Source organism: Durotheca rogersii (assembly GCF_024521655.1).
Source record: "Durotheca rogersii strain YMJ 92031201 chromosome Unknown GGS23scaffold_21, whole genome shotgun sequence".
In the NCBI taxonomy this organism is placed as follows: domain Eukaryota; kingdom Fungi; phylum Ascomycota; class Sordariomycetes; order Xylariales; family Xylariaceae; genus Durotheca; species Durotheca rogersii.
In genome coordinates, this window is record NW_026251252.1 from 205,104 (window position 1) to 219,456 (window position 14,353).

Sequence of the window (14,353 nt, forward strand, 5' to 3'; positions counted from 1 at the left end):
AGGTGGACACACGCACACACCGCGGCTGACGACGGCACCGGGACCGGGCTTGCTACCTACGCAGGAAGAGAGAGAGAGCTAAGAGGTACCGCGATGCTGGGGCATGTGGCGCTCGCGATCTCAGGGTTTTCTTTATATTTTTCTTTCGGGTTCTTCTCCCTCTAGGAACGTGGGGGACCGGAGAAGGAAAGGAGGAAAGGTTGAGCTAAGACGAAAAGGGGGGGTCGGAGGGCGGTATGCATATACATACAAACATACACATACAAGAGCGGCGGGACGGGAGGGGACAGGTCAGAAGAGGGGATAAAACAGCTGGAGACGGACGGACGGACGGACGGACGGACACGGGGGGGGGGGGGGGACAGGGATAGATAGATCCGCTCTTGTATGCGTCGCGTGAGCGGGCGAGCGGGCAGGTGCACGCGTACGTGTGCTCGACGCGACCAATCGACCACGCTCTCCCCGCCCGCCCATCGACTACTTAATACCCGCCATCGTAGCGAGTGCGCGTCCCGAGAGGTAGGGACGGTACCTAGTTAAGGGGGATGGGGAAAGGCGGGGGGGGACACGTAGTCTCGCTCGCCCCGCGACAGAGCAGCACGGCACGGATACGGGCAGGACAGAACAGAGCCGCGTGGGGCCGGAGAAGGCTGTGCGGCATTGCGGCCATGCGGCAAACGGACTCACCCCGCCCGGCGCGTGTCCTCGGGAGGATAGCGACGGGCGAGACGGACGGGGTTTCCTCGTAGCTAGTAACTAGTAACTAGTAGTAGAAGTAGTAATAGTGGTGGTGGTGGTGGTGGTGGTGGTGGTGGTAGTGGTAGTAACCGAGAGGTCGGCGTCTAGGCAGATTACGACGATTAAGAAAATACAGACTGACTGCTACAACGGGTTGGCCGGAACTGCTCGGCTGTTGCTCTCTCTCTCTCTCTCTCTCTCACCCCCCCTCTCTCTCCTCTGTGCCGACCCGACCCGACCCGGGTCGACAACATGCGGGACACGAAAACACCGTTAACCGGAAAAAGGGAAGCAAAAAAAGAGAAGAATTTCGTTGCGCGCGCATCCTAGCCTTCCCTCGCCCCCCCCTTTTTTTTAATTACACACACACACACATGTTGATGGATGGTAATGCCGGTAACGACCCAACAATGACGACGACGACGATGAGAGTGATGATGATGGACGGCTAATTCTCGAGCGAGCCTCCCCGACCGACCGTAAGCCTCCCCCCCTCCCCTTCCCTTCCTTTCCTTTCCGAATCCCGAAACCGAATGATGATGCCGTGTGTCTGATCATGCCTGCCTGCCTGCCTGCCTGTCGCGTTGCTGTTCTCGAGCTCCTTTTCGCGTCTCTTCTCCTTTTTTCCTTTTCTTTCCCTGATCCTCTCTCTCTCTCTCTCTCTCTCTCTTTCTCTCCGTTGCTTCGTCGTCTCTTCCCATTCTTGGTTGCTCGCAAGACGCGTCCGCGCTCTCTCAATTAAGTTAGAATGTAATAATGCCCCGGGGTATCAAGGAAAGAATCAACTCCATCGACCATCGTGACTCGATCTCGCGCCAAATATGCTCACTCACTCAACTCAACCGCCTGTTTTTTAAAAGTGGGGAGTCGAAGGGGGAGGGGGGAGGGGAGTGCGTCTGCGAAAAAAAAAAATGCATCATGGGGAAAGAGAGTTCCCGTCCCTCTGGAAATGAAATGCCCACGCGCCACCGTCTGCTGTCTGTCTATCGCCATCTCAAGTCTTCCCGGTTCCGTTCGGCTTAGTATCGGTTACATTAGAGCGTCCACCTTTGCCGCCTTTAGCGCCTCCGCTCCCAGAATCGAGAAACATAGCCTTGAAATCGGCGTTGCTCTTAGGAGGTCCCGCGGGAGCGGACCCACCGCCATTAACGGTTGAGGTCTCGGAGTTCCCTTTGTCCAGCTTCGACAAGGTGAAGCCCAGTCCGCGCTTGGGGCCGGCTCGGCCCAGTACCGGCCTTCGTACATGCTGGGGAGGCGGCATAAAGCTGGCCCCCTTTGGCCCCCCGGTGTTGCTATTCAAAGTAGCAGCGCCCTTGCCCTTGCCCTTACCCGTTCCGGTGATAATCCTATCCTCCCTCTTCTCGCTCCTCTCCTGGAAAAGATCGTCGACGCTGCCGGTGCGTAGCTTCCGTCCGGGTACGATCTCGTACCCCTCCAGGGCCAGCGCCGCTCGTCCGGCCGTCGCGGCATCCGCGAACTCGATTATGGCGCCTTGGTGGTCGGGGCGTAGGACGAGCTTTACGATGTCGCCGTGCTTCTCGGCGACCGCTCTAACACGCGCGTCGTTGACGGTGTCGGGCACGTTCAAGATGGCCATCGTGCGTTCTCGTATCTCCTTCGATGTCGGGTTCTGAGTTCCGTTACGCAGTTCGCCGGGCCCGTCCGACATGGCTACGTCTTCGTCCCTAGCCGGCGCAGGCGATAATGAAGCGGAGCCGCGGTCGCCTCTGCTGGTTGCAAATGGTTTGAAGTTCGTCTCCTTGCTGAGCTCGACTTGGAGGATCTGCGACTTGAACTTGGTCTTGTCGAGTTCGAGGGCGTCCTCGGCCTGGCCCTTCGTCGCAAACACCACGTAGGCTAGACCGAGATTCTTGCCGCCTGTATTGGTGACGATACGCACGCTGACGACTCTGCCATATTTGTCGAACACACCCCGGAGGTCGCCTTCCTTCGCCGAAGGGTCGACGTTCTTCACGCGAATTTCCCGGCCTTCGGCGACGGCTCCTTCGCGGTCCTTCTTGTGGGCGGGATCAGAGTATCGGGATTGCAGCTTGTACTTGCCTTCGATGAGCTTCCCGTCGAGTAAGGTGGCCCTGTAAGCGGCATCCTGGTCCTTGAACGAGACGTAGCAGAAGCGACGGTGGGTGTTGAACTTGAGAGACGGGAAGCGAACGTTGAAGACGTCTCCGCAGTCCTCGAACAGGTCTCGGATGTATGTCTCGTCGGCGGTGGGGGGGTAATTAGAGACGAAGAGGCTTAAGCCGGTGCCGGATCTGACCCGGATCTGGGACCGGCCGAAATATTTGCTGTCTCGTAGGAGGGCCGACTGGACGTCCTCCGGAGATCTAAACTCGATCAAAGCGGAGCTAGACTCGCCGTCCGCCTCCCTCCGCACGTCTAGGTTGTTAATGTGCCCATACTCTCTAAAATACTTGCGGATGGCCGTCTGCGTCACGTCTGTGGGCAGGTTGGTGACCATTATCGACGTGTTTTCTCGGTCTCGCTTCAGCTTCTGCTCGTTAGCCTCGTCGGCGGCGGCTTCTGCCGCGGCGCTCTTTGCTCGCTTGTTCGTGCCCGAGGACACATCGTTAGGTGTCTCTTCTCTCTTTCTCTTAGAGCCAGGAGACTCGGGCGCCGCGGCACCCTCCGCGGCGGGGTCGGAGGTTCCGTGCTGCTGCCGAGCCTGCTGTGCCTGGGTAGCGTAGGCTGCCGCCACCTCGGCGCTCTCTCGCTCGCGGCGCTTAGAAACATCCTGCCGGGCTTGGTAGACGGTGTCGAGAGCGCGGTTGAGGGTCTCCGGCGTCTCGAAGTCGTTGCAATGCTGTACGTAGACGTCTAGGACGCGTTCAGGCCAGTCTAAGGTCGTCCGCGCGATAGCACGCTGCAGGACGGCGGTACCGAGGCTCGGAACTCCCTTGCTCTTGGTGCCGCGCACCGGCGTAGCGGGAGTGGGGCTCCTAGGCCGCGGCTTGGACGCGTATATCATCATCTCCCAGAGGTAATAATTCAGCCAGAAATCGTAGCTGTCGCCGAGCAGAGACTGGCCGGCCATCCGATCCCAGTGGCTCCTCGCCTCGTCGATCTCGCCCTTCACCTCGGTAAGGTACTGGATGAGGATGCGCTGCAGCCTGAAGTTAGGGTCTCCCCGGTAGGCATCCTTGTAGAGGCGTTTCCCCCATAGCTCGACGTCCTCCAGCGCGGAGACCAGGCCTAGTTGGGCGACGTCGGCCGCATCCTCGGGAGCGTTCGGGTCCATGGCGGTCCGCTTGAGAAAGCCGCACCAAGCGGTGTACATGTCCAGAACGCTCGACATGCCATGCTTGTCGAGGGCGCCGGAATTCGTAGCGCCATGCTTGATCGATTCGACATCGCGGAAGGACCAGCCTGCCTCCTCGGCAGTCAGGATGTATCGAGACCAGAGGGGACCCGACCAGGGGCAGTGAGCCGTGCTCCGCTGGAGAAAGTCGAGCATGCTAGGGAGGTTGTGAGGCAGCTGCGAGGTCTTAGCCTGACGGTGCAGCTCGGATAGATAGGTGGCAGCATCGCTCCAGACGCCGTCGTCGAACGCGAACACGCCGCTCAGCGCTCTCGAGAAAAGGCCGAGGCCGAGCGAGGCGGCCAGCACGGGATTCCTCGCCTTCTTGACCTGCGGCATCTCCCAGGCCAGGTATTCCTTCGTGATGGCCGCCTGGGCCTCGGGATCGCCGGCCTTGACGGCCTTGCTCAGCCGCAGCTCGTAGGGTTCGCGTGCTTCGTAGGCGGCCTTGGCGTCCTGGGCGCTGGCGGTGACCTCCTTGAACTCGGACTCGTAGGCTGCGTTGTTGTAGGTGCTGAGAAAGCTGGAAAACATCTGCGAGGTGTTGTCCCAGGTGGCGTGCGGGATCTGGAGCCGGTCGCGGAAGAGGTGGGAGATGCGTCTGACGCCGACGGGGGTTCGCGTCCTGGCCAGCTGCTCGAGCTCTATGCTGATCCAGCGGTTCCAGAATTCGTAGCTGTCGTTGATGCGGTACTTGATGGCCTCATAGCCGTCGCTCCACAGGCTCAAGGCGGCGTCGAAGGTGAAGAGCTCGCGGGCGAGCTGCTGCGACTCCTCGGGCCAGCCAGATTCGCCGGTCTGGCAATCGGTGAAGAGCGACCAGAAATATTCGCAGTAGGCCAGCCAGATCTTCAGACTGCCAGGCTCGGAGGAGACGGCCTTCTTGAAGAGCTCGACTAGCTTGACGCGCGCCTCGAGGTCGGCGACGTGGCGGGTCTCCTCGTCGACATATGCCAGCCAGTTCTCCTCGCCCACGGGACTCGCCATTTTATCCTTGTTTCGCGCACCGATAGCGCGGTCGGCCTCATGTGTTTCGCGGCCGGGAGGTGGACTCGTACGGCGAGGTCGGGGATGGGGCCGCGGGCGGTGGTCGGGAATAGGAATTCGGACCTGTCTGTCTCGACGCGCGGGCTCGTACACAGTAGAAAGCAGAAGAGGTGTCCTCTCTCTCTCTGTCTCTCCCACTCTTTCTCACCTCTCTCTCACACGCTCACGCTCTCTCTCACGCTCTCTCTCTCTCTCGCCCTCTCACGCTCTCACGCTATCCTCCTCTCTCTCCGTCTTACCCATGCGACTGAATCAGACGAAACTGCTGGGTCGCGGCGGCTGCGATTGGCCAGGTATAGGTAACGTAACGTTAGGGGCAGGTACGATAGCTTGTCGTGCGGTGTCGTATCGGGGGAGCGAGCGTATGGTAACCTAGGAGCGCGGGCGTAGACCTAGACAGGAGTGTATGGCGTCTACGGTAGGTATTGTCGGCGGGTGGGTGCGGTTCTCATATGTAGGCAAGGTAGTTTTGATAGGTAGATGCTCCCGGAGTGGTAGCACGCGTAGGTATGTGCGTGGGCGTACGTGGGCAGTGCGTGTATGGAGAAGAGGTCTACGTCAGGTATGTGGTAATAGAGAGTAAGAGAGAGGCATGGGCTGTTTTAATGGGTCGGCTGCTAGCTGCTGGCGATGCTGCGCCGTCGTGTGCTCCCCGTGGTGGTGCGCGTGCACTGACGGCAATGGTAGTAGTGGTGGTTGATGGTGGTTGATGGTGGTAGCGGCGGTAGCGGTGGTAGTGGGTGGTGGTAGTAGCGGTGCTGGTGCTGGCGATGGTTAGGGGTGGTGGTGGAGGTGGTGGTGGTTGTGTTGGTGGTGGGTTGGGCTGGTTTGCTGTGGCCGCCGTTGCTGCTATTGCTGGTAAATCCAGACCAAGTGATGCGCCCCCCCCCCCCGGGAAAAGAAATGCGAAGAGCGACGGACTCGGACAGATCAACACGCGACGGAGAATTTTCAGTCGAACAAGACTGGATGGCACGGCTGGGTCTCGAATTTGGGATCGGCGTCCTGGTCTCGGTATTGGGACAAAGAGAGGAGAGTGGGCTTAATTAATTCGGATGCCCTTTTTTTTTCCTGCTTTTCTTTTCTTATTTTCTTATTTTCTTAGGAGATGGATCAGCCACGGATCTCGGTCGCGAACCCCCCCAGCAGTTTGCGGAGGTACAATACCTACCTACCTACCTAGTACTTCTTCCCCTGTAGGCTATCCCTAGACAGCCTACCCGTAGGTACATACACAGGTGAATGCAGGACGTACCCCAGCCAAACAGAGTCCACACATAGAGCTCTATACGTCTGCCTGCACTCTCTCTCTCTCTCTCTCTCTCTCTCTCTCTCTCTCTCTCTCTCTCTCTCTCTCTCTCTCTCTCTCTCTCTCTCTCTCTCTCTCTCTCTCTCTCTCTCTCTCTCTCTCTCTCTCTCTGTCTGTCTCCGAGGCAGTGTTTTTTTTTCTTTCTTAATTGTCCTACTATCTGATCACACATTCCTTTGCCATACCTACGGATAGGCAGAGGCTTATGTCCCTATTCTGCCTCGCTGCCTCGCCAACGTTCCCCCTCCCTCCCCCTCTCTTACATTATTGTGTCTACCCGGGAGCGACGGCGGTCGTAGCAGGTGCCTGAGGTGCTCAGTCGGTCGCTCTATCGCCGCACTTCTCACCGAGCAAGGAGCACGAAGATATTAGGGCCAAGGCCCGTCCATGTGAAGACGAGGATTAGAAATGTGGACACGATAGGATACGATGGGAGGGGGCCGGCCTCCCAGGAAGGGAAACCTGGCTACCAGTTGATGGCCGGCCCACGGTTCCCAGGCAATGGTTGCATATATCGCATGGCAGTATGGCAAAAGTACATGGCGATGCGCGTTCGCGCGGTGGATGCCATCGGATGCGATATACCTACGGCCGGCGAACGTCGTAGGCGCGGAAGCCGGTCCCGCTCCAGAGGACGATCATCTCTGCCAGCTTGCCTCCCTAAGATCGCCATCACCAGCGGGGGCCGTATATTAACTTGCATACCTACATACCTATGCGCACATACACATACACATACACGTACACGTACACGTACACATACACATATACACCTACATATTTGCCTACATACCTATGAGTACATCCATATACATTTACATACCCACTTGCATACCTATTAATACATACTTACATACTTATATACCTCAGATAGGTATCCCGGGTGCCTCCGTCCACAGCACGTGTATGTATGGATGTATGGATGTACGTATGTATGTCTCTACTCGTAAGGCTTTGCCTCGTAGGCGTCTGGAGTAGGTAGGTATATGAGTATGGGGTTGGAGGCGTGTGCGTCTAGAGGCGTGTGCGTTGTGCCTTGTTGATGAATGGTAGCGAGAGGGGGCCTTATACGCATGTAGAGGTAGTTCCGTCATTACGTGCCCTCCATAAGTAAGCCCGGGAATAAGATCTTACGACATCCTGGCGCTACATTAATGCCGGATCGTTCCCTATCTGCGCCGCCTACCTCGTCGACCATTAGGTGCCCTCTATACGAGCCGTGGGGGGGGGCTATTCTGTCTCATTTTTTTTCTTTTTCTATTCTCTTTTCCTTCTCTCGATCCCCTCCGTATGGGAGCATGAAATGCATCACATGCTCAAGATAGATAGATATTCTCTGCCTCTAAGTACGGACACGCGCCCTCGCAGGTGTTACGCACTACGAGGCATCGGCGTCCTGGAGAGAGAGAGAGACGGGGTCTTTTTCCGATATATAATGAATTCGGTGTAGATCCCCCCGCTACTCCACCCTCACGCTTTCTGCTGTATGGAGCAGATCCGTACGCGCTAACCCGAATTACCACCGATCCCTACCTCTCGTTTCCGTGTCTGTACACTGCCGTACATATAATCCATAATCCTCGCCTGGGCTACTCTTGCCTAGCAGGACATGCCAAGGCGAGAGAGGACATAGTGTGGGCGATATGGGCGATATTCCCAGGTTGTCTCTTCTGCTGAGAAGCGGTGCCAGACGCCCGGCAGCGTTCTGGTGGCATTTAATACCCCTTCTAGACACCCAAGCGGCTGCCTGGAGTTGCCAGAGATATATATATTCCCATATACCTATGCTTATCTCTTACGTGAGAGGCAGACACCAGATGTACGTGTAATGTAGAGGAATATATATGTACGGACGGTAGGTAACCTCGAGCGCGCGGCGTACGTAATGCCTGCCTACACCAGCCTAGGCAGGTCGAAGATGGGACGACACGGACACGAGAGGCCCCCCTCCCCCCCCCCAGGCCAAGGAAAAGGGTAGTATGATAGACAGGTTTGGTCAGGAAGGTCTGGAAGGTCTTGGTGGGGGGGGGGGAAGGGGGGAGGACAGGAGAGAACCTGGCCGTATCCGAGGTTCTAGAGGATGGGTTCTAGACCCCATGCCTCCCAACCGCCCCTAGCATCCCCGAATAAATGAACGGATGCGACTGGCAACCGAATCACGACGACGATGCAACACCCCCAATGTCGTCATTTGTCTTACAGCGCCCCCCTGTGGCGGTTCTTGGCTGCATCTGGCCAGGACTGGGCAAGATTGCGGACTGGGTGACCTGCCCAGGAGATGCCCTGGTATGCTTGCTATAGGTAGGTATGTTGATGTACGAGTGCGTTTGGTAGGTAGTGTGCAGATGGGCATGGATGAAACGGACGCATACCTAGGTAGATAATGATACGGTTACGCGCCGGTGCGTGTGTGCCTTTTCTTAGCAGATACCTAGGACAGGACAGAACAGATCAGTAGAGAGACAGACAGAGAGAGAGAACCCCGGAACAGCAACGGCCCTGGGCAAACCCTACCCCAGGCTCTACTCACAGGCGAGGTGAGGGAGGGAGCGGAGGCACACAGACGGTCGCGCAAAGCGAGTCCAGACCCTATCGCGAATGACCGATCCGAGATAACGAGGCCACGTGTGTGCCCGCCTCGTGATATGCAACCTGGCTTAGGCGGGTACCACCTCCGGCGCGACGAGCGAATGCGATCGATACGGCATGGCGAGGCAGCTAGCAATAACAACGCAGGCAGACAGGTAGGTAAGTAAGTAGGCAGGTATATATAGAGGCAGAGGCGTATAGTAACGGCCTACCTACCTAGGAACGAGATGCAGCCGCCGGCGCCGGCGTGTGCGGATACGTGCTGGGGGGAGGATGGAAGAGAATGGCTCGCCTTTGCGTGATGGCTGATGTGCAGGTAATAGAAGGCAGCATACCTGGTAGGTCGATAGGCAGGTAAGTGATGTGTAATGTTTAGGTACTTACATGACGTATCGGACCGTAGGTAGGCCATCTTCCACGAATCCCGCAATCCCACCCGACGGTGATCCCCCCCCTCTCTTCCCCCCCTTGAGACATGCAAAACCTCCAACCCTGGGCCACGTTCGCATAGGCCAGCAGAGATTGTCGCTGCGCTGCACATCTGGCAAATCCCCAGGCGAGGCAAGACAGAGAGACTGCCTACCTACCTACCTACCTGTCTACCTACCTACCTGTCTACCTACCTACCTGTCTACCTACCTACCTGTCTACCTACCTAGGTACCCAATCTAACACGAAAACCTCTGATACATCTACATCCTCCCGAGACCTCATCAGAGAAGGGAGACGGGCAACATTTGCTGTGTGTGTACGTCGGGGACGCGGGAGGTTTGATCCGCATCCGTTCGCACCGACTGATGCACGCCTACATCATAGGCAATCCCCTCCCTCTTCATGCCCTGCCTACCTCTACCTAGGTACCTCCTAACATGCCGCCAGGTAGGTACCCGACCCTGCCACGGCATGTATCTATCCATGCTACGCCCGTCCCATAGGTACCTTACCTACCTATCTCGCCGCGGTGATAGGTACATCCTCCAGCAAAACCTGCCGTCGCAGGCGAGAGAGGCACAGCGAGGAGGCAGCAGTCAGGAGGTAGGAGGTTAGAGGTAGTTATAGAATCCGAGCAAATTTCGACAGATACGCCCTCCCATCGCCGAGCACCGACCGTCCAGTCAAAGCGACGGAGCAATGTCCCCTTCCTGCGTTGGCCCCACGAAGCCGCGTTCCAGGACGGGATGCCCAAAAGACAGATGCCGACAGCTTATCGTCGCCATGCGAAACGCCTCCTCCATCCTCTGCGGTGTCGAGTCGGGACGGGGACCACAGGGCGAAGAGGTCTTGGGTGACATCGGCTAGCGATGGTGAGATGGGGAAGTCCTTCTGATCTGGTTTCATCCTACGCCTCAACCCGCGCAAATCAAGGTAGACGGCCTGCACACACACACACACACACACATATACCTACACACATATACACACACATACACACACACATACACACACGCTCACACGTAGGTAGCAGCCACACACACATACCTACGTGAATAGGTACACCCACGCCTGGGGATAAGCGACGCTTCAGGGTCGGCTGAGGGTCCCGTCTCCCTCCCTCGACTCGACCTCGCCAGGAAGCGGGCGGAGGACCCGACCCGGCTGCCAAGTAGGGAGCGCTACCGTTTCGGCAGGTCTCCCGCCGATCTGCCCAGCCACCTCCGCCGACGACAGGCGGGAGGCGGACAGGAGAGGAGAGCGGAGGAGAGCGACGAGGCCATCGCGAGCGATTCCAACCGCCCGCCGGGCACGCCTGGCCAAAATGTGGCTGAACGGCACGCAAGTCCACCCACGCAATTGATACCTAGTATGTTACACGTCGCCTCGAGCGCCGTGCGGGCGTAGACCCATCGCCCACCAGCTCCTCCTGCCGTCGTCGAGATTGATTTCATGCGTCCATCGCCTGCCCACCTGTCACTCGCAGCCCAACCTCGACGGTGAGGCACCAGGCGCCGAAATATCCTGCATCCTTTCCCGTATATGCATCTTAAGCGAGATACGCTGAAGCCGACAGACGCGGGCCTGGAGATACTTTCATCCCCCCTTCTCCTGTCGTAAACGAGGTCAGTGTATGCGAGAACGTGGTAGCGTACGCCTCTGCTACATACCTACCCTCACACGGTAGACCCAGGCCCCCACCCGACCGCGAATCGTAGGTAGCCGTAGCCGACTCACGAGTTCCCGTCGCGGACATCCTAGTGCGTGTCCTTTGACGACGTACTCAGACTGTCGACGCTTGTAGTGTACGCAGCATGCAGCTACCGAATCATGGGAAGTGATCGCCCTGGAGGACGCATGGCGCTAGTATAGGATCTCCGTCAAGACCAAAAGCCCTTCTCATACAATCACTCGCACTTATACAGAGAGAGGAGCACCCAACATTCTAGCCCTAGCACCTGTAGATCAAGAGTTTGCCCCCTCCGACCACCTATACGACTAGAAAGCCTGCAGAGGTTAGTTTCAGGGCCTGCGAATGGAGTCTCAGCTTGCCCCGATAGTCTTCGTGTCTAAACCAATACCTACTTTTGATTCTCCAGTATGTCTTGGGAATCTATGCTATCGTTAACGAGCGGCATAACGGGAGGCGCGCGGGACAGCTTCGCTAGCTAACGAAGTCCATATGCTCCTGCGGTTACCAAGGTGTAAGGGAGCCAATGCCCGAGAGCATTATTTGCGTGTAGGAAGGTAAGAAAACAATATAGGCAGGTATGCGAAAAGGGGGGATCGTCACGGGCTGTGCGGCGACGCGAGCAGACATCCACCGGTCTCGGTCTTGCAACTCGGTAGGTATATCTTTGCGAGCAGCGCGCGGCCGCCCCTCTCCGCCCTACCCTATCCCCTCGGTATCCCGAGCCCGCCTCTCGTGCCGCCGCAAGAAAGAAAGAATCCCACGAAGGCAGCCGCACGAATAGGTACAAGGGGGGCAGGCAGGCATCGCGCGCTGCCGCCCTCGCCGCGCTGCCGCCCTCCGCGCCGCCGACAGCCACGCCGGACAACGGGCGCCGGCGCGGCGACAAGACCCGAGCTCCGGCCCGGCTCCGGCCCCGAGCCACCGTGAGGGCCGCGCGCACTACGCCCGCTCTCTCCCCGCGCCTAGATACCCACCCGCGGGGACCGGAAGACGACGGGCGCGCGCGCGGCGCTGGGCGGAAGCTCTGGCTCGCCGCTGCTGGCACCTAGCCCCTAGCCCCTCTCATTTCTTCCCTCCTGTCTCTCGTTTCTCGTCTGGGCCGGGCCGCCCGGTCCGCCGGCGCACCGGCCAACACGGCGTCTCGGCACCGCGTAGCGGGAAGGACCCAGACGGAGGCCGAGGTGGTGGTGCTGGATCTCCCGCTTGTAGAGGGGGTAGGGAGCTGGGAGCTGGGGGCTGGGATGCTGTTTTCGCACGTGGCCGCGGAGAGGGCGTGAGGACTGGGGACCTAGATGTGAGGTTAGGTACCTGAGGTAGTTCTGGAGCGGGCTGTGGCGAATGCTGGGTATACATACCTACCTCTCCCTATATACCTCTAAATACTTCAAGCTTATCATCGCCACAAGGGGACTCTCGCCCAACTCGATGCCGACACCCCCCGCAGATTCTTACCTCCTATCTCTACCCTCTCAGGAGAAAGAGGAAGGATTTGTCGGTATTCGCGGTGATATTAACCTTTACCCCCCTCGAGTTTGATTAGTGGCGTAAGGCATACTTTATTAGACGTAACCGAGGTCGAGTTGAGAGGGAAGGGAGCGACGGACCCGGGTCGTGCCCGCGGGGGGTACTCGCTCAAGGAGTGGCATACCTGCGGGACGTCTCCAGGGAAGCGAGCCGGACCGGGCCTGGAGATATCAAAACAGGCTGTCGCCCATTCCCGTGGCGCATGCGAATCCCAAGCCGACTAGCTCTCCAAGCACGAGAACGACGACGGGGCAAGAGCTATAAAGTCACGATATGGATCTCTGAGAAGGTGAGACTAGATGACACTATGGGGCGGACGTTGTCTATGTTTACACGTTAGTACCACTAGTTACCATACTCATATAAGGTCTCACATATTATAATTATCCTCTGGATAGGATTATGTAGACGGGGCCACCGGTTTCAGAATATCGTACATTGGGCCGAGTTGTCGATCTAGATACTAGATGGGACGAGTGACGGGCTATAATCTCATATTACAATCTCGTGGTCTTGAAAACTCGAGAGAGGTTTTCTATCCCGGTGATCGTAGTCTTTATCTGCTCTCGACGACAAACACGGCTAGGTTAGGGGGGAAGGGGAGAGTAGGTAAAGACTTCTATTACTGGGATAGAAGCCTCTCGAGAGCTTTTGAGACTACGAGATTATAATATGAGATAAGAGGAGAGCGAGAGAGAGTGTGTGTTTATATGTGGGAGGGAGGGAGATCCGCGTTGACGGGGACGCAATAGCCGCCGACGTGTCCCTCGATCTACCGGCCGGGCCTCTCTGGGGAAGCCAGGCCGTCCCGTAGTGTGTGCGCCCTAGGCGTCCATGCGTCACCCATGGGCAGTGGTTTCATCACCGGCTAAGCATTCCGGGCTCGGGTGCCTAGGCCGTGGGGGAAAGATCATAGGGGGGTACTACGAATAATGGCCGGATCTGCCCGCTCGATGAACACGGACCCTGAGCGGGCGAGACAAAGAGTCTCATGCATAGGTAGTTGAACCTTTGGATAGGGCGGCTTTAGGCGGGCTGTCTGGCCACGACGACGAGCGAGCTCGAAGACGTCGCTCTCTGCATGCACCACTAACTGGGCTTGTTGCGGTTATCCTGTAGTGAGTGTAGGTAAGTGAGGCAGTGGTTGAAAGTAATACATTATGGACACGGCGGAGAATCGAGATTTACAGCCGATGTAGCGGCGGGTCCAGATGTCGACGAAATGTTTGCTTCGTAAACCACTTCGTGACAGGCTGGATCTCCTTGAGAATGTTCGAGGGAAGAACCTGGGGATTCTGCCGAGTGGGAGAGGACGAAGTCAACGGCCCCGGGCGAGCTGACGAAAACACCTCAGCGACACGGGGCCAAGGAACGATCGAGGCTGACAAACTTGCATGCGATATGGGCTTGTCGTCTCTCAAGTATCCCGCGGTCTGTCAGGTCCGTCACATGTACATTTCTATTTGTTTGTTGAAAGGAAAATTTTTCTGTCTTGTACACGTGGGATTCTCGAGCAGCTGAAGACTGAGAGGTGGCTAACGTGCCTAGCGAGGAGCACAGCGTCGACACGTATACCGACGCTAGCTACGCAGTAGTATGAGTAAGTAAGATCACGCTCGGAGATTTACCTGCCTTAGGGAAATTATCGGTATGAGGCGGGTTGGGAGCGACGGCGGCATCTCTAAACGAGTGGGCGCCCCTCCTT

At 57.6% G+C, this 14,353-nt stretch overlaps 1 protein-coding gene across 1 annotated transcript; it reads right to left on the minus strand.

The window, feature by feature from the left end:
* Positions 1 to 1,514: 1,514 nt before the first annotated feature.
* On the minus strand, positions 1,515 to 5,325 carry GGS23DRAFT_211252 (uncharacterized protein). Its single transcript, XM_051511889.1, has one exon. It carries the CDS (start codon positions 5,039 to 5,041, stop codon positions 1,733 to 1,735), a length of 3,309 nt encoding a protein of 1,102 aa, XP_051369523.1. The 5' UTR covers positions 5,042 to 5,325; the 3' UTR covers positions 1,515 to 1,732.
* Positions 5,326 to 14,353: the final 9,028 nt, after the last annotated feature.